At 57.5% G+C, this 18,253-nt stretch overlaps 1 protein-coding gene across 3 annotated transcripts in view; it reads right to left on the reverse strand.

The window, feature by feature from the left end:
- SCUBE1 (signal peptide, CUB domain and EGF like domain containing 1) overlaps positions 1–16,102 on the reverse strand; it is a 130,461-nt gene extending 114,359 nt beyond the window's left edge. The window contains exons 1-2 of one of the 3 annotated variants that reach the window (XM_053894637.1): positions 15,903–16,102; positions 11,912–12,043 (exon numbers count right to left, since the gene is read on the reverse strand). In XM_053894637.1, coding sequence (XP_053750612.1) covers positions 11,912–12,043; positions 15,903–15,990 — 220 coding nt within the window. In that variant the 5' untranslated portion in view covers positions 15,991–16,102. The remainder of the gene's footprint in view (positions 1–11,911; positions 12,044–15,902) is intronic. The other 2 variants (XM_053894635.1, XM_053894636.1) reach the window with 2 other exon arrangements.
- Positions 16,103–18,253: the final 2,151 nt, after the last annotated feature.

Below are 18,253 nucleotides of genomic sequence, written 5' to 3' on the forward strand. Positions count from 1 at the left end.
CTTTTACATTTATTTAGTTCTGAGAGATAGAGACAGAGCACAAGTGGGGGGAGGGGCAGAGAGAGAGGGAGACCCAGAATCCGAAGCAGGCTCCAGGCTCCGAGCTGTCAGCACAGAGCCCGATGCGGGGCTCGAACTCACAGACCGTGAGATCATGACCTAAACTGAAGTCGGACGCTTAGTCGACTGAGCCCCCCACCAGGCGCCCCGCATTTTCTTTCTTTAGTGAAAATTCATTCCTCAACAGAAAACAGCTCCCAACATCTAACAGGGTAGAGCAAAGCAACACAGGAGCCACTCATTATGGGATTTTTAAAAGGACACAAACTTCCATTTTTCCTGCATTAAAATGGCAGCGTGTGCGATCCCACAGCTCTGGTTATATGCCAACAACACTGCAACTCGGATGAGAAGAGTATAGTTTTTTTTTTTTTTTCCATTTAATCCAAAATTGATTCTTGCTGCCCCATAAAATATATATTTATTCGGTGGTGCCTAGGTTCTAAAAGATTGTATTGCAATGAGTCAGAGCTCCTTCTCGTTTTATTTGAATCCTATTTCAGGGCCTTTTTGCTAAGAATCAGGACTGACTGGAAAGGTTCTCGAAATGAGGATTTTTAAAGCACCCTGCTCTCTACTTTCAGAGATCATTACTGAAAAACGTCTTCTCGTTCCTCCTTGAAACTGGCATTTTTTTTTTTTTTCCTTGACGTTCGTTGCAGGCAGTGGAGACCAAACGCTCTAACAAAGACCCCTTCCCTGGCTATAGCATGTCTTCTCCTTTGTCTGGGGGCTTTAGGAAAAACCATGCACCCCTCAGATCAGGCATCCATTCTGGGAGACATGTATGGCTTAGGAAGTTGAGTCCTTATTGGTGAATAAATCTTAATCCGGTTTGTTGGCTAATTACGCTCGAGGGAAGCTAGTTTTGCAGGGCGCCTAGCAGGAAGGATTAAGCCTCCTGTCTCCGGTGGCACAGGGTTAAGCTCTGGGTTTGTAATGATTGAGTAATGAGACCCGGCTCTCTGTGGACCCCTGGCATCCATTGATCAGGTTTCCCTTCTGGGGAGACAATGCCAGAAGTGGGCCCAGCAGTTAATTATGGGAAAGGTCAGAGGTCACGCAAAACCAACACAAATCTATATACGTTTTCATTCCTAACTGCACACAATGACCGTGGCTCAGCCGGAGGGTGGGAAGGCCCTCCCCACTGCCCAGTTCGAGATCCAAGATGACCACGGGGTTCGAGCTGCTTGCTGACCGCCCCCCCCGTGGCCGGCATAGATTCAGGCCACCACACTTTTGCTCCTGCTGTTCCCTAGCCTGGGGCTCCTTCCCGTTCATAGGACACCTACGAGCCCCAGCGTCATCTCCCTCTTGAAACCTCGACTGATCCCCTGGCGGACAGGGCTCCTCCTCCCCCTCTGGGCCCCAGAGCCCCGTGCATGGAGTCTACCACGGCCCTTGTTTGCTATGTATCTGTCCTTTGGGGCTGTGAGTTCCCTGGGGCACGAGCCGTGTTCTGTTCAGCGTAAGCCTCAGCACTAGCAGAGCCCTGCTCGACAAAAGTCTGCTCAACACAGAACAAATGAGCAATCGTCCCGAGCGTAGCTTCCGTTCACCGACCCCCACAACGTGTGGACGGTAGGCAGGCCCTTCACGTATGCCCCCTCGGAGAGGTACGTCCCAACATCTTTGTTTTGTAGCAGGGGAAACCAAGACTCAGAGAAGTTGCCTCCTCTGCCCAAGATCACACAGCTGCTACAAGCGGAACCAGAACACGAGCGAGGCCACTTGACCTCAAAGTTAATGCCGTCCACGTCACGAAGGACCACGTGTCATAAGATTCCATTTACATGAAGTCTCCAGAAAAGGCAAATCTATCGAGACAGAGAGTAGATGAGTGGTTTTCTTGGGCTGGAGGGCTGGGGAGTGACGGCTAAGAGGTGTAGCGTTTCTTTTTGGGGTGATAAAAAGGTCCTGTAGTTGACTGTGGCAATGGGTACACAATTCTGTAAGTGTACCAAAAGGCAACGAACTGTAGGTACACCTTAAAGGCATGGTGTGTGAATTATATCTCAATAAAGTTGTTTACAGTTAAAAATTTTTTTTAACATTTATTCATTTTCTGAGAGAGAGAGAGAGAGAGACAGAGTGCAAGTGGGGGAAGGGCAGAGAGAGAGGGAGACACAGAATCCGAAGCAGGCTCCAGGCTCCGAGCTGTCGGCACAGAGCCTGACGTGAGGCTTAAACCCATGAACTGTGAAATCACGACCTGAACCGAAGTCGGATGCTTAACGGGCTGAGCCGCCCAGGCACCCCTGTTTACAATTTTTAAAACATTAATGCCGTCACTGCTGTCATCTGTTGTGCTGGCTGGGTCACTGGGGCTCTGCCTGGACACAGGAAAACCAGAAGGATGTTGTCCCGAACCAGCCTCAAATACCACCTGCCCGGTGTGGGCTCACAGCGGGTGTGTGGCTCCCAAGCCCCAGGAGGAATTTTCCTACCAAACCAAAGGACAAGGGGCAGTGGATTATTCCCCTTCTCCCCACCAAACACCCTGAACCCTTCGCCGGGGGCTCTTCCCAGGCTCTGGCATCCAGCCTAAAGGATACCAAACCTGGTCAAGGGAAAGCTGATCTGTCGGAATGTTCGAGATGGAAGCGACGAGGGGCCCCGGGCGGCCAGCTCAGAGCTGAGGCCCCCGTCGGTCCCCTCTGCCAAGTAGAGGCACGGTCATTCTCCTGTCCCCTTAGCAAAAGGCAGAGGAGAAGCCCTAAATCCCGCTAAACTGCGGGCGCTGAGGGACTGCTATGCGGGCCCAGCCACCTCTGAACTCAACAGGATGACAGTCAGAAACACGGAGCTGCCAGAAAGCCCGAGCCGCCCCTCAGAATGGGTAAGCCGGCACCCCGGAGCCCCTCTGATGCCCACTGGACTTTATAAAGGGCTAGCCGAGCCCACAGAGGGGAACTCAAGAGCTAATCTTACCAGCAAGTCAGGGGCGGACAGCACCTTGAACTCAAGACTCCAACCTCAGAGGCTCGGGCAGGGGGCAGCCCGCGCTGGCCTGGGGCAGTTCGTTTTCCTTCTTTCTCTCCAAATCCCCGGTGGGGTTTCTCTCCAACACAAACAGCAGCAGCAGTGGCAACTCCACACCAAACACCATCTTAATGGCAAGCGGCTCACCCCTCACTAGAGCCCAAGCAGGAAGGCTTAATTAGCTTCCCTCATCACAGACAAAGAAACTGAGGCTCAGAGGGCTTAGGCGACTCGCCTACGACCACCCGCTAGTAAGGGGCAAAGCCAGTGCTGGAACTCAGGCGGGCCGGTTCCAGACTCTGCCCCCCTAACCTTACCACGACCGTCTGGAGAATCTCCCGGTCTCAGTGACCGAGGAAGTCAGGGCCCACGGTCCTTACCGAGGATCAAGGCACCTCCCCGCCTCCTCCTCTCCCTACCAATGCCTTCCCCAGGCTGGCGCCTCACCCTCAGCCCGGACCCTGGCCACAAGTCGCTGCCAGCCTGACGAGGGGCGACGGCCCGGACACAGATGAACCCGTCTCATATGAGGAGAGCCTCCCCCACCAGCATACCGGCCAGGCCCGGGCCCGTCCCCAGGGCTGCCGGTGGGAAGGGACAGGGGACTGACAGTCCAGCCCAAGCCCATCGGCCAGCCCCAGAGACTAAGCCAACATTAGGTGCCACCGTGGCGAGGGGCACCCTGAAGAAGGAGCTGCCCGCTACAGGGGTCCGAAGGAACCTGGGCTCGCCTAGCTCTGGCCCTAAACTTTGCAGTCAGCCCACTGGGGCCCGAGAGGGCCACAGACCTGCCCAAGGTCACCCAGGGCCGGCATCCAGTTCTCCATGGACCCATGCCTGGCTCCACTCCCCTTGACACAAGGGGCAGGACACCCACACGGAAGGATGGCCACTCCCAGAGAAAGTACATTCTGGAGCCTGGAGGAGAGTAGGGAGTGATCGATACCGGCGGCCAGAGTCCGAGCAGGCTGACTGGGGTTTTAAACTCTGTCCTCCCAGGGCTACAGCCCCGGCCCATCTGGAGGACCCCCCCGGAGTCCCTCCGAGGCCCCGTGACCTTGCCCGCGCACACACGAGCCCTCTGGCCCTCTTTGTCTCAAGGCCTTGGGGAAAGGCCATCATCCATTTCAGTAGCATCCAAAGGCCGACAGGCCCGCAGTTTATTTTCTTAGAAATAATGGTTTTTTCTGGTTAGCATTCCTCAGATGGAAAAACAAATACAGTCACTGTAATAAGAAGCGGCCAAGAGGAGGAGAGAGAGCCCAGAGGAAGGGGCAGAGAGGGGCTGCTGCCCGAGGGTGGGGGGCTGGGGCTCTGGGGGCGGGGGCGGGGGCAGAGACCCTCGAACCCTAGGAGAAATGGGGATTTAGAGGAAAAAGAAAGCACGAGGCGCAGGCCCTGGGCTGCCTTCGACACACTCTCAGCCACAGCACAGAGGCCCTTACCTCTGCTCAAATTCTCTTCTGGGAGGCAGGTGCCACTGGTCTGACTGGTTGGATAAGGAACGAGGCCTCCGGAAGGTTAAGTCACTCACTGGACTTACTGAGTCAGCCAAGACCAAAAAAGGCCTCTGCATCCATGCTACGGATGCCTTCCTGGACCGTCAGAGCTGGAAGGAACGTCTGCGTTCCTAACTTAGCCTGCATAAACGCTTCTCCAAGGGAGCCTCTCTAACTTCTTCCCTCCCGAGGCGGAGATCCACACTGTCTCTTCTTTACCCCCCGAGTCAGGTCTGTATTTCCACTGCTGCCCTCCCCACACCCTGTTATGTTCCCGTCTTTCCCAGTCTGTCTCTCCCACTGACCAGTGAGGCCAGGAAAAAAACGTGTCCTGGCCCCAACACCAAGCCTGGCACAGAGTAGGCGCTCAGTGAACATTCTCAGTTGCAAACTGAATCCGGTCCAGCGGACACATTTTACAGATGGGCCAACTGAGGCTCACGGGGGCCAACTTGCCTCCGGTGCCCAAAGGCCAATGGTATGACATTGTCACTTTTCCTTCTCAACATGGATATGGGGCTCCGGGAAGCCTCAGCTCTGAGGCAGAGCTGGGACCAGTTGCAAAAGCAAGGCCGTCTAATTGCTAGCTGACTTGGAATTTTAAGCAACTTGGAATTTTAAGTCACATCTGACTTCTTCCTGCCTGCTGGTCTGCCGGACTAGAGCACTTTCATGTTCAGTGGGGCACACGTTAGCATGCATAATTGCACGTTTTAAGACTTGAAGAAGAATTTCCCCTCCCCAAGCCTGCCCCTGCCCCCAGCCCACCTCCTACTGCCTTCCTGGCCTCCCAAAAAGCAGAATTTTACCTGCAGTTCCAATAAAATGTGCAATAATGATCGATGAAAATGATTTAATAAGGTCATAGGCATTATTCCCTAAGGAGGCCAATTGGTTTTAAGATTTCTTTTTTTTTTTTTGCTGATGTTAAACTAAACGGATCGCCGGGTGTGTTATTAGGAGTTTTCTTAAAACGCTTAATAGCATGCCCTGTAATCTACCTGACTTCAGTGACTGACAAGTGTACCCTGGGGACATAAAATTCAGGAAATGGCTATTTATATTCATTACATACATGCTCATTTTGTGATCTCTGATGCCTATAGGGTTGTCGTCTTTTTTTTCCCTTCTCACACACAAAAAGGGGGAAAATAATAATATATTTGATTTTCTGTGGCCCAAACAAAAAGTTATTTCCCCTAAGAGTTTTAATTATAGCATTCTGGAAAAGGCCCGAGTTGGAACTTGCAAGTGGAATAAACGACTTGAATAAATAGTCTAAAAATTAAGTACCCATAGAAGGGGTGATGTGCACTGTTGGTCGAGACTAAACAGTGATTATCAAGAGGGTCTTAGTTATTTAAACAAGCCATTTGAGGGCGGTTTGCTCCTCGTTTGGGGTCTGGTCCTGATTATAAACGAGAGCTTTTAATTAAGATTAGTAAGACCCAATTCAAGCTATAATTTGGTCCTTTTCCTTAGCAAATGTCTATGAAAACAAAGCAATTAAGGTTAAATGAGTTGAAGCTTTAAAAGGGATGAAATGCCCCCTCCTCGCCCCTGGCCTGCCCCCTCAGCAGAACAAGCATAAACAGGCCCAACTAATTCAGACCAGGAGGCCAGTGCACAGGGGTCTGGTGAGCTGGGGAATGCGTGGGCTTAGCTAAATGAAAAGAGGCAGGGGAAGTAGAACGTGCAAAGGCCCTGGGGTAGGAAGGAGCTGGCAAGCGTGAGAAGTAAAAAAGTGAGTGATGCTGGGATGCGGTTGGGAAGGGAAGGGTTGAGAGGGACAGCAGCTCAAGGCGAAGGGCTGAGTGCTTTCTCTCAGCTCTATGGATGGGTGGTGGGCTCAAGACCCTCGCATCCACAGAGCCTTGCTCAGATGAGCTGGTGGCAGCAAAGGGGGGATGTGAACATAAGAAAAGGTCTCCACAGCCTCCTCTAGCTAAGGAGCTCTTTCTGCTTTGTTCAGACAGGCTGCTAGGGGCCTGGCCTGCAACTGGGACCCCGTGGCTGACTCGGATTGGATCCAGGCCCTGCCACTTCTCAGCTGGGTGGCCTGCTAGAGACTGACCTCCCAGGGGCCATTTTCCCCAACCTTACTCCGTCTAGACTAGCCTCTTCCCTTCTCGGTCCGCGGCTTCCTCACCTGTAAAACTCTCAGAGTGTGGAAGCTCTGGGAGGCCTTTCCTGGTATCCCTGGGATTTATAATGGTCACTTGTTGTCCACTGGCACCGGCTCTGGACCCAGCCCCGAATGAAGTCATCTGGGTCATTGCAACCCAGTGTCACAGGTGCTCTGCAGGGGGGATGCTCACAGGTGACATGGGCAGCCGGGAAGACTTCCCGGAGGAGGCGACTGCTAGAACTCATCTACCCACCCTTTTACTCAGCAGACGCCTTCCAAGCCCTGTGCCAGGCCCGGCACCGGCTTCCAGGGAACGGAGCAGAACAGGTCACGGACCCTGCCCTTGTGGAGCCCACATCCCAGGAGGAGACACGGGGAAACATAAATTCAGGGTGACGCGGGCCAAAACTGAGGTGTGTATGGGCCTGGAGAGGGTAACAGAGACAGCTGGTCTTCTGCAAAACACGGGGGCTACCCTGGATGCCCGTTCCGGTCCCTTCCAACCGGGCACATCCGTGAGTGTGCTTCGAGTTACCTGAGGTTCTGTAAAGACGCAAATCATCCAGAAAACACAGATTTATCCTCAGCCTCGCCCAGAGCCCTTCTGAACCACCTGAGGCACCTCAGCCTGGCCTGGGCAAGCCCCCCTGCCAGGGTTCAGCTGACCACACAGGGCTTCACGGTTGCTCTCTGGCATTGGCTGCAACACGGCCGAGCCTGGGGAAGCCCGGTCATCGTCACACGCGCACTGACCACGTGGCAAGACGGCCCCGGAAGTGCGGTTTGTCGAAGGGGTTTCCATAACCAGCAGCAGCTTCAGGGTGAAGCGGTTAAGGGCGTAAGGGGCTCAGTCGGCCCCACACAGGGCTCCCCACAACCTGGGTCCATTTCCCTCGAAGAACTAGTGAGAACGTGGCACGCTTTGCCGAGAATCTGCCCTCTTGCTCATCACCGTAAACAACAAAGTCCACCAGATCCGTAGGAGAGGGTACCGATCGCCCTAAGGCTCCATCGCCAACCTCCGCGCAGCCCCATATCCGCTCAGGACCCGAGACGAAGGGGTCCAGGGAGAGGAACAGGTTTTATCTAAAGTGGAAACGGCCGTCTGGAGGGGGCCATGACTGATTACCGATGTCTGCTGTGGCAGAATGTGGTGGCCTCTTCGCCATCCCTGCGGTCGGTTTAGTGGAACAAAGGAGAGCTTTCTGTCACTTGTAATTTTCACTGCACATTCTCGGTGAATGGTCATCTGCGAATGGCACGTGTGTCTCTATATGTCTTTGAGGATATGGAGGCATGCGTGTGGTGTATCTGAACAGCCTGAGAGCCAGAATACCCCATTTCCCAGCCACGTCAGATCCTGGGGGCTGGCGGAAAGAGACAAAGTTTCACTCCTTTCCGTATATCGGACAACATGATGATCGGCGACGAGCGACAACATCGTCAGCGTGATGATGGTCAATATCATCACCAACATGGCCATCACCACCACCGTCATTATTACCAGCACTGTCACCAACACAGGCACCGTCAGCATCGTCATCCTCAACATCACCATCACCTGGGACGGCTCACCTGGTGTGCCTTTTGGACCAGGCCACGTCCAGATGCTCTGTGGACATTAACTCATCTCGTTCGCACACGATCTCTCTGAAGCAGACACTATCCTTACCTCTACTATATACACAAACAAAGGGAGTCTCACCGAGGCTACCCAGGCAGGATCTGGACCCGAGAAGCGTGGCTCCAGGGTCTAGGCTTCAACCACTGTGCCCAACTGAATATTGACCGTTGATTCCCTCTTCTCAGAGCAGAGAGTCGCGGGTGGCAATAACCCCTTGCAGAACGGATTGAGAGAAATGGGCCCACCAAACCTGGACCCTGGTCCCAGCTCAGGCACGACCCCTGCCTCCTCGGGCCTCCATTTTCCCATCTGTAAATCGAGGAAGTGAACGAACATCTGGATGATCTCCAAGCTCCCTCAGGCCACCACTGCATGTGACCTGCCGGCCCCCTCCCCTCCCCGCCAGATTCCAAAGCCTCCAGAAGTCCGCATGGTCCCTCCTGGGGAAGCTGGTGGGCCAGCTGAGGGCCCCTGGGGGAACACTCCAGCAGGCTCCGTCAACCCTGGCTGATGACTCTCCTCAGGATGAGAAAACCTCAGTGCAAGGGGCACAGCGTCCACTCGGGTCCCCAGAGCCCCTGCCAGCACTCGCTTCCAGAGGTCTGGGGACTGAGCAGCCAAATGGCAATCCTCTTCTGGCAGCTCAACAGGTACCGATTTACCACCCGTGTGACCCTGTTCATTAAGAACTTCCACCGATCTAGGCACGCCTGGCTGTTAGCAGGGTCGTGAGTTCAAGCCCCGCGTTGGGCACGGAGCCTACTTAAAATAACAAGAAACCAAGCAGACAGAACTTCCCCTTGATATGTAATTTCAGCTCATGCGGCCCAACCCAGATCAAAAGCTCCTTGAGGGGAGGGGCAAGATTGCACTATAATTAACACCCCCGAGGCAGGCAGCACGGAACCATTTTCACAAGTCTCCACCGTTCAAGATGTCATTAAATGAGCCAGCTCACACCGCCTCTCACAGCCGGAACCGCTGAAAGGCGTTGAAGACAGATGATGGCGATGGTGACAAGGACAGTGATGGCACCGTCATCTGCGTCCCGAGCACATGCTGTGTAGTGAGCGTCTGCCGTGAGCCAGGCAGTGTGACCGGCCCCCGGTGCCCTACACCACATGTCGTTCGATCCCCAGGACAGCCTACGGCGGGGGGTATTTGGGGCCCATATAACCAGAGGGTAAACTAAGGCTCAAGAGGTCAAATGACCACCTAGACTTTCACATCAGCTGCAACGCTCCCATGCAGAGGCCAGGCCCACTCTCGCTCCCCTCCCTCATCAGACAGGGTGGAGGTGATACCATGGCAAAACCGAGTTCCCACGTGGACCCAGCACTCCACGCTTCCCGGCCGCCCGCACAGCCCCTCTGTGGGCATACCATCTGATGGGAACTCCAGTCTGGGCGAAAGACAGCCAACGCGGACTAAGCCTTTTCTGCGTCCTGCCAGGCCCTGCCCCAGGAGCTGGGGAGATGGGGACAGACCTGGAAGGCAAACTAGGGGCTCACCGTGAGCCCAAGTGTGACAGCGTCAGTGTGGAGGCCCCAGTGCTGAGCCCATGGCCAGCCCTCAGTAAGTGAGCTCATAGTTGGGTGGGAGGACAAGACACTTAATTATAATCCAAAGGCAGAAATGCTATGATGGAGAAAATCCCAGGGGCTTCTGGGGCCAGAGGAGATACACGATGGGGCCGTGTATGTGTGTGTGTGTGTGTGTGTGTGTGTGTGTGTGTGTCTGGGTGTGTGTGTAATTGTGTAGGAGAGCTTCCCAGAGGAGGCAAATCTAAAGCCTGATTAGGAATTGGCCAGGACACAAAGGGTGGAAAAGGAACGCCTCGTAGGGGAAAGACTCAAGCTGGGGCTCAGAAACACGGAACAGCTTGCTGTGTGGATGTGTGCCCAGGACACAGGTGCTATTAAGGGTTTCAGGAGGTGAGGGGCAGAGGCTGGAGAGACAGCCAGGCCCCTGGCGGTTCCAGAAGCGCATTTCCAAGCCTCCTCCTTTTTCGTGCTTCCACTGAGTCAGCGGGTCTAACTCCCAAGCTGGGCTCAAGCAAGTGGAGAGCTGAAGCCGGACTCTGAAGGGCTCCAGGGGAACAGGCAGGAGACAAGATGTGGGCCTCGAGGTCGGGGAATAGCAGGAGGGGGACCGCAGGAGCTGGGCGGGAGGAGGACAGGTCAGGTCAGCGGCTTACGCAAGCAGAGATGGGGGGTTGCCCCCGGCCCTCCCTTGCTAGAGCCCTGGACCCGGAGTGGGGAACGGAGGGTCAGGAAATGGTCACGCAGCGCCCCCACACGTGCCACTCGGAACCTCCAGGCACTGCCGGCAGGGGGGCCGCCCGTGCCACCGGGCTTCTTGCTCGTGACCTGCCCTATCTGCCTCCAGCCTGGCCTCCTTCCAGAGGTCTGTGGGTAGGCGCCAAGCTCCCCCCTCAGGCTTCTGGGCCCCAAGCAAGGCCGGAGGTCTGGCCAAGCCAGGCAGGATCCAGAACGCTGTCAGCTGCCCGGCGCTCAGCCTTAAGCGGACGCCCAACAAGTGAGACGGGTGAACAGTGTAAGCATCCCAAGGAGGCACGGCCACATCGCAGAAAGCTCCCGCAAAGCCTCATACAGAACGGACATCTGACTCTCGCGGGTTGCTTTCCCAACGCGAATCTTCCGCTTTGCGAAAGCAAGCTGGGACGGCTTGGGGACAAGAAAGCGAGATGCTAGGGAGCCGTGGAATGGCAATTAAGAGACCTGGGGCTTAGTACTCGCCGTGCCCTGTGGGACCTGGGGGGCTTGTTTCTCTCTGAGCCTCAGCCTTCCTCATCTGTCAAGTGGGGACAGACAGGGAAGATTTGGATCAAGGGCTCTCATCTGGGTGTGCACGTGGGTCGTGGGGACAGCTGTTTCCAGCTCCCTGATGATGGGTTTCCCCAGAGCCACGCAGTCAGACCCTCCCTGACAGAGGCACCCACGGGTTCCATCCAGTTGGGAGAGTCCTGGCTCCAACGACAGCCAAAGCTGTTCGTGTCTCTCCGACTTTCAGCTTTTTGGGGGAGGCAGTTCCAGTGCCGAGCGGTCAAGCCAGCACTCCGGGTGCAGGGAAGGAAAGGCTGGACAGACAGATGGGCACAGCACACATTTACATCTTTGCCCAAGCTCTCGTACCTGAGCTAGCCCCCAAAGGCCGAGGCTGGCTACCGCTCAGGTCTTTCAGGGAAGTTACAGGCCACACGGGGTGGTTTTGGTGGTCCTGAAGTTTGGGACCCAGTGGAGGGTTACCCCAGGCCTTTACCCGCCCCCCCCTCCCCCCCATCCAGTCAGGGACTGAAGGACAAATAGATCATTAGACACTTCACCTCACTTAATACACAGCAAAACAAAAGTTTCAATTCCAGGGTGAGTTAGGTACCCCATGACTCCAAATTCCTCCCTCCAGGGAGACAGTAGGTTCCCAAGAAGCCCCCAGCCTCCCTCCCAAGGCTGAGTGAGGCCCGTGACGCTGGCACCCGTGGGGTGCGGGTGCTGGAGAATCAGCCCCTGCTGGTATCCACGGGGGCGGGCATCAGCCACGTATAGTGGCCGTGGCAGCCGCAGGGTCCAGCGGGGAGGGCTGGGCTGGGCTCACCTTCACACTGCCTGCCCTCTCCTTTGTAGCCCGGCTTGCAGAGGCATTTGTAGGACTTGGGCGTGTTCTGGCAGATGGCATCGATGTGGCAGTCATCTGTGCCCTCCGAGCACTCGTCCACGTCGACTGCCCCTGTAGGGGAGGGGGAAACACCTGGTCAAGTGTGGCCGCAGGGGCGGGGGGACAGGGAGCTCCTTCTGCCCCCCACCTTCCACGGATCACAGGGGTAATTAACAGTAATAGCCATCACACGACAGTCTGTGTGACAAGCGGCGACTGGCAGCATTTTGGGGAGAGCTACGAGGCACCATGCTACCTAAAGGCTGGCCCCCATTTATTTTCACAACAATCCCATTAGGTCAATCTATTTCTCCTGCTAGGAATATGACAAAACCGAGGCGCAGGAGCACGGCCAGGAAAGCCTCTCTGTGCGTCTTGCTCTCCCCACAAGCACGGCTCCAGCCCTCCTCCACTCTCCTTATTCTAGAATTTGAAGCCAGAAGGCTCTTGGGAGAATTTGAGTCCATCCTCTTTAGGTTACAGGTGGGGGAAACCAAGGCCAGGATAGAGCGATGAACAGAGGCCAAGCCAGGAGGCCCAGGTGGGTGACCTGCCCCCACTCAGCCCCCAGACTGTGAAAATAGATGGCTCTTCACCCAGCTTCTGCCCCCAGGCTGCAGGAGCCGACCGTGGAGCCACGTCCTCAGTGGGGCTGAGCCGGCCTCTCCACGGTTCTGACCTGCCCATCCCCTCTCCCCTCCATCTCAGAAACCAAGGGGCGAACCTGGTTCTCGGATCGCAACTCCTAAACTCAAGTTCAGTCTAGGTTTAAAAAATTTTTTTTTTTTTTTTTTTACATTTATTTGTTTTTGAGAGACAGAGCACTGGTCGGGGAGGGATAGAGAGAGAGGGAGACAGAATCCGAAGCAGGCTCCAGGCTCTGAGCCATCAGCCCAGAGCCCGACGCGGGGCCCAAACTCACAAACTGTGAGATCATGACCTGAGCCGAAGTCAGACGCTTAACTGACTGGGCCACCCAGGTGCCCCAAGTTCAGTCTAGGTTTTGACGGCTCTCGACACTCCTCGCCTCCCTCCCCAACACACACATACACGCCTTCCGTCTGAAATAGCTGTTGGCCAAAATAACGCAAAATAGATTCTGTGTATCTGTACATTCATCCACCCCATTCCTCCCTCCCCACCAGCACAGAGCTCAGACAGGGAAAGGACCCTCGGGACACAGGATAGCACAGCCAGAAGAACCTTAGCTATAATACTGGTTACAGATGAGGAAACTGAGGCCCAGAGAGGTCTGTTGTAGGTCAGTAGTTCATTAGGGGCAGAGACTGGAGTTCAGATCTAGAGCTCTATGTGCTATGTTACTTCCAGCTAGCTATGAATAAAATACAGTTGGATGACAGAAGGACTCAGAGGAGCAGAAAAGGAACTCTCAGCAGCTACCCTGAGGGCAGCCACCCAGGGGCAAGTGTGGCGAAGTCCTCGAGTGACCCCCACCCTTTATGACTCCAGCCTTACCCTAGACTGTCTGGTTCTCAAGACTGTCCACTCTGGATTACTCCCCTGGCTGGCATCGGGTTCTAAGTCTGTGTGTGGGGGGGGTGTCTCTAAGAGGGCAAAGCTCCTCTCCTACGTCCCTAAGGCTCCAGCCTCCCCCAGAGGAAGAGAGGCATCAGCCAGAAGCACAACAGAAACACTTCTGTACACATGCACGCACACACACACACACACACACACACACACACACAGCTGGTGGTGTCATTTTTCAGGCTCGTAGTGTCTGCTCAGGCCAGCGGCCCATCCTCTGTCGCTGCCCAAAGGAAGGTGGAACGGGAGCTGGGAAGCAGTGGGTGTAGGAGGCCAGGGGCCAGAAGGAACATCAGACCAGCAGAACAGCCCCTTCCTGGGAATGACAACAGAGGGACCCCCATGCAGGGACAGCACAGCCTCAGGGGCAGGAAGCCAGAGGCCAGGGAGGGCCAGTCTGCATCCTTCCAGTGGGGAGGGCTGGGGCCACTTCTGAGTTAGGACCAGTGGGGAAATAGGGCCACGGATGCACATCCCAAGGGTCAGCGCACAGGAATGAGGGGGAGGGAAACTGCCTGCGGTTCTGGGACCCCTTTCGCCCTTGTCGCTAATCTCTGACCTAGGCAGGTGTCCTCGTGGGGATGGAAGGGGATGAACGTTAGCCGAGGGGCTGGGGGGGGGCATTCCCAACACATCTTCCAAACATGTCTTTAGGGACCTATGTCCTAGGGGGGCTGGGGAGAGGGACCATGTGTTCCCCCGGTCTGGGCCTTGCTCTGTGCTCAGGGCCGGGGACCCCCCCCAGAGGGCAGCCCAGCCCTTCCATCACCGGCTGTTTGCTTTGACTTTGGTTTGTCTCAGGCACAAGGCTTCCAGGGGTGGGACACAGAGACAGACACAGGGGAGGGACAGAGAGCGGGAGAGAGGCACCTACAAAAACAGGGAAACAGGGGGTGAAGGACCCGAAAGTCCGAGACAGACACCTACAGACACAGGAAAGGGGAGTGTAGGCAGCAGGGCCCAGCTTCCGTGGGCTCCAGCCGTGGACAGTTTAAATGGCCTGGCATCCTTATTCAGGGTACGACTCCCATGCCAGCAAATACAGACTTCAGGGAGCCCAGCATGGCAGCCTGGGGGTGTCCGGAGATAGCCGAGGAGAGCGAGGAGAGCGGGAGCAGAAGCAGGCAGGATACCCCACCCTACCCCCTAAGGAGAGAGGGAGGAAGCTCCTCTAAAGCGGTGGGTGGAGAGGCTGTCCTTGTAGCTTTGCGGGAGCACCCCTTCCGGGAGCACCCCTTCCAGACAACCAAGAGAGCGGGAGGGGAAGGAGCGGGCACATGGGAGTTCCCTGCGGAATCCTGGGGCGCCCCTCTGCTGTGTTAGCCTCTGCTGCCTGCCCCCAACCCATGCCCAAAGGCTCTGGATGCTGTTCCCTTCTTCGGTGCCTCCCGCCTCCCTTGCCGGGGCCTCCTCCCTGATGTCCCAAGTCTGGTCTCCCCTCCCTCTGGATCCTGTCCATCTCCTTCCCTCTGTGTCAGTCCCTCTGTCCCCCCATTCCTGTCTGTGCGTCCGTCCATCGCTTTCCACACACGTCCATCCTTCCGTCTTTCCCATCTGTCGGTCTTGCTCCCTCCCTCCCCTCCCACCCCTAGTCCTACGTCTCTTTCTCTGCTGTCCCCCGCCTCTACCTCTCCTCCTCTCTCTTTCTCCCCATCCCTCAGCCCGTCCCTTTATCTGTCTTTTTCTTTCCAGCTGCCCATTGCCTCCTCCTTCCTCCCTCGGGTTTCCTCCTTCCCCTCCGGTCTTCTGCTCTCCTCCCTGCTCTAAGCGTCCGTCTTTCTCTGGGATTCTTTCTGGGTCCTTTTGTGTGTTCCCTCTGTGCCTCTCTTTCTGTCGGTCCGTCCCTCTATCCACCACCTCCCCCACCCCCTTTCTCTTTAGGTCGGTCCTCGTCCCCGGCTCACCTCCTCTCCGTCTCCCCTCCGGGCCTCCTCGCTCCCGCGCGCCCCTCTCCCCTGGGTGGGGGTGGGGGGAGCGCCCGTCGGGCTCCGGGGTCCCCACTCCCTCCCGCCCGCGGTCCGAGGTCCGAGAGCGCCGGGGCTCCCCTCGGCCGGTCGTCGCGCTTTCTTTCTTCCTCCCGCCCTCGCCCTCCCCTCCCCTCCCCTCCCCCGGGGCCCCAGCCCACCCCGCCCCTGCTGCGGCCCCCGCCGGGCTCCCGGCGTCCTCCTCCCCCCCTCCCCCCCCCCCCCCACCCCGCTCGCCCGGGGCCGCTGGGGCTTCGGGGAGGGGGGCGCCCGGCGTCCGCCCCAGAAGTTACTCTGCAAAGAGGCGGGGCGGGGCGCGGGGCCGCGCGGGCTGCAGCCCTCCCGACGGCGCGGGGCGGGGGCCCACCCGGGACCCCGCCGCCCCGCGCCCGCCGCCCGCCGCCCGCCGGCTCCGGGCTTACCTGGGAGCCCGCTGCCCCCCGCCAGCCGCCCGCGCGCGCCCAGGGCGAGCAGCACGCACAAGTGCCAGCGCACGGCCGCCGCGCCCATGCTCGCTGCGAGCCTGGCCGGGCCGGCCGGGCGTGCGGGCGTGCGGGGCGCGGGGACCCCTCCGACCGGCCGCTCGGCGAGCGCTCCTCGCTGCTGGCTCCTCGGCCACCGCTCGGGCTCGCAGCCACCGAGCCGGCGCGGCTGACGAGCTGACAGCCGCGCGCTCATTGGCCCGCGGCCGCCGGGGGCGGGGCTCTGCGTGCGGCCGGCCAATGGGCGCCGGCCGCCGGGCCGCGGGGGGCGGGGGGAGGGGCGGGCGCGGGCGTCGGGGGCGCCCCCTCCGCTCGGGGCGGGCGGCAGGTTGCGGGGTGGGGGCCGGGGCCCGCTCGTGCGGCCGCGGGGCGCGGGGTCGCCGCCGGGCTGGGGCTCGCCCGGAGGCCGCCCCCTCCCGCCGCCCGCCCTGGCCCCCGTCGTCGAGCGCGGCCGCCGCTCCGGGGGCAGCACCCCCACCTCTGCAACACGCACCCTCTAGGGAGAGCCGGGGGGGGGGGGGCTGCCAACCGGCCCTCAGGGGTTGAGAAAGGCCCGGCGACATCCATTCGTAGTGAAAGAAATGGGACCGTGCAAAGCAGCATTGCACACTCATCCATTGGGTGAACGTTTATTGAGCACCTATTGTGTGCCCAGCGCGGGCGATGCAGCGGCGGAGAAGCCAGAAAGGAAGAAATCACGAGGATGCCTTCAAAACAAGTGAACTTTTCACCGCTCGCCACAGGACAGTGGCTCATAAGTGTGCGCGCGGCATAGGACGGCCGCGGCAGCCGCATCCAGGAGGGGCGCCCAGAAAGCTCCTTGCCGGACAATGCCACTTTGCGGGCAGTCCCTGTCTGGGCGCAGCCCATCTGCGGGCTGACCTCTTAGCCAGCCAAGTTTGATGCCCTGAGAATTCGGGGCCTGGGGCCTCCGCGGTGACAGACTCCGGCAGGGATGAGCTGGGGGGCAGGAGAAACATCACCGTTTTCCAGCCCACGCCTTGCTCTGGCCTGACCTGGGATCTACACCTGACACTTGTCGGCCTTTGGGCCTCGACAGAGACCCCTGCCCAGGAGTCGCAGCTGGAAATAAATGGCCCCTCTCAGCCCGAGGCAGGACGCTTTAAGGAAAGAAAGTTCGGCAAACCCCAAGGCCCATCTCCTTGACAACCACCAATAGGAACTCCTTTTTTCTTCTCCTGCTCTCCAGGCCAGACTCAAAGACAAGACTTTCCTCTTTTTGTCCACTCTGCCCGTCTCGGTCTGCGCCTAGCTTCCCTCTCCATACCGGCTCCCTTCCCTGCCCCCAACACACACACACACACACACACACACACACACACACACACCTCCCAACACACCGCCGTCAGACATACAGACACGTGCTCTCTTTCTCTCTCTCTCACACACCACACAATCACACGCACCCTCACGGACACACACCCTGCACGCACACTCACACGGCCTTCTGTAGACAGTCACTGCAGTTCTGGAAATTGAACATGTGTGTCCAGGCACCCTTACTCCCAGTCTGACTTCATGTCACAAATAGCTCACGGCAGTGGCCTGGTGGCTGAGGCAAAGGGGGCCAGGAAGGGTCAGCTGTGGCTGTCCAGGAATGAGAGGGGAAGGCAGTGCTGCTCTCTGCCTCCTCTAAGCCTTAGCCCTGTGACTCCAGACATTTCCTTCTGCGTGGTTGCTCCTGGCTGGTGGCTTAATTTGGGAGACCCCATTGTCTTTGCAGGCTTTATTTTGTCCTCCTCCCAACTGCGTGGTTTTGGGTTTCTGGGGGGAGAAAGCTCCCTCAGAAATGCACATGGTCTTGTGCGTCAGTAACGGGGCAAGAAATGTGAGGTTGAGGGCGAGGTCCTTTTGGGGGGCGCTAACTGACCAGAAACAATGTCTTTCAAAGGGCCTGTTCATCAGGGGCCCCTCGCTTCTGGCCAGGTGGCTCCCAAGCTTGATGACAGCAGAGGAATTTTCTTCCAGGCTTTGTCCCCCCCCCCCCCCCCCCGCCACCCTCCCCCGCAGATCAAGCAGTGAATGGAGGCAGGGTGACAGCTTTTTAGACTGTGATTCCACAACCCCGGGGCAGCTCTCACTCATACCAAGTTCTAGTCCCCAGCCTGACTGGTGGAAGGTGTGCAGATAGAGAAAACATGGTTCTTTCCAGGAGGAGATTGTGGTCTGTGCAGAGGAGTCAGGGAGCAGGGGACGGGAGTGGAGAGGAGAGACACTGGTAAGTCCCCACCAATGCACTAGAGGCGGTGGCAGAGAAACGGGTGGTCACT

The sequence above is a fragment of the Panthera pardus genome, unplaced genomic scaffold (genome assembly GCF_024362965.1).
Source record: "Panthera pardus isolate Hobbes unplaced genomic scaffold, ASM2436296v1 HiC_scaffold_6, whole genome shotgun sequence".
NCBI classification, from domain to species: Eukaryota; Metazoa; Chordata; class Mammalia; order Carnivora; family Felidae; genus Panthera; species Panthera pardus.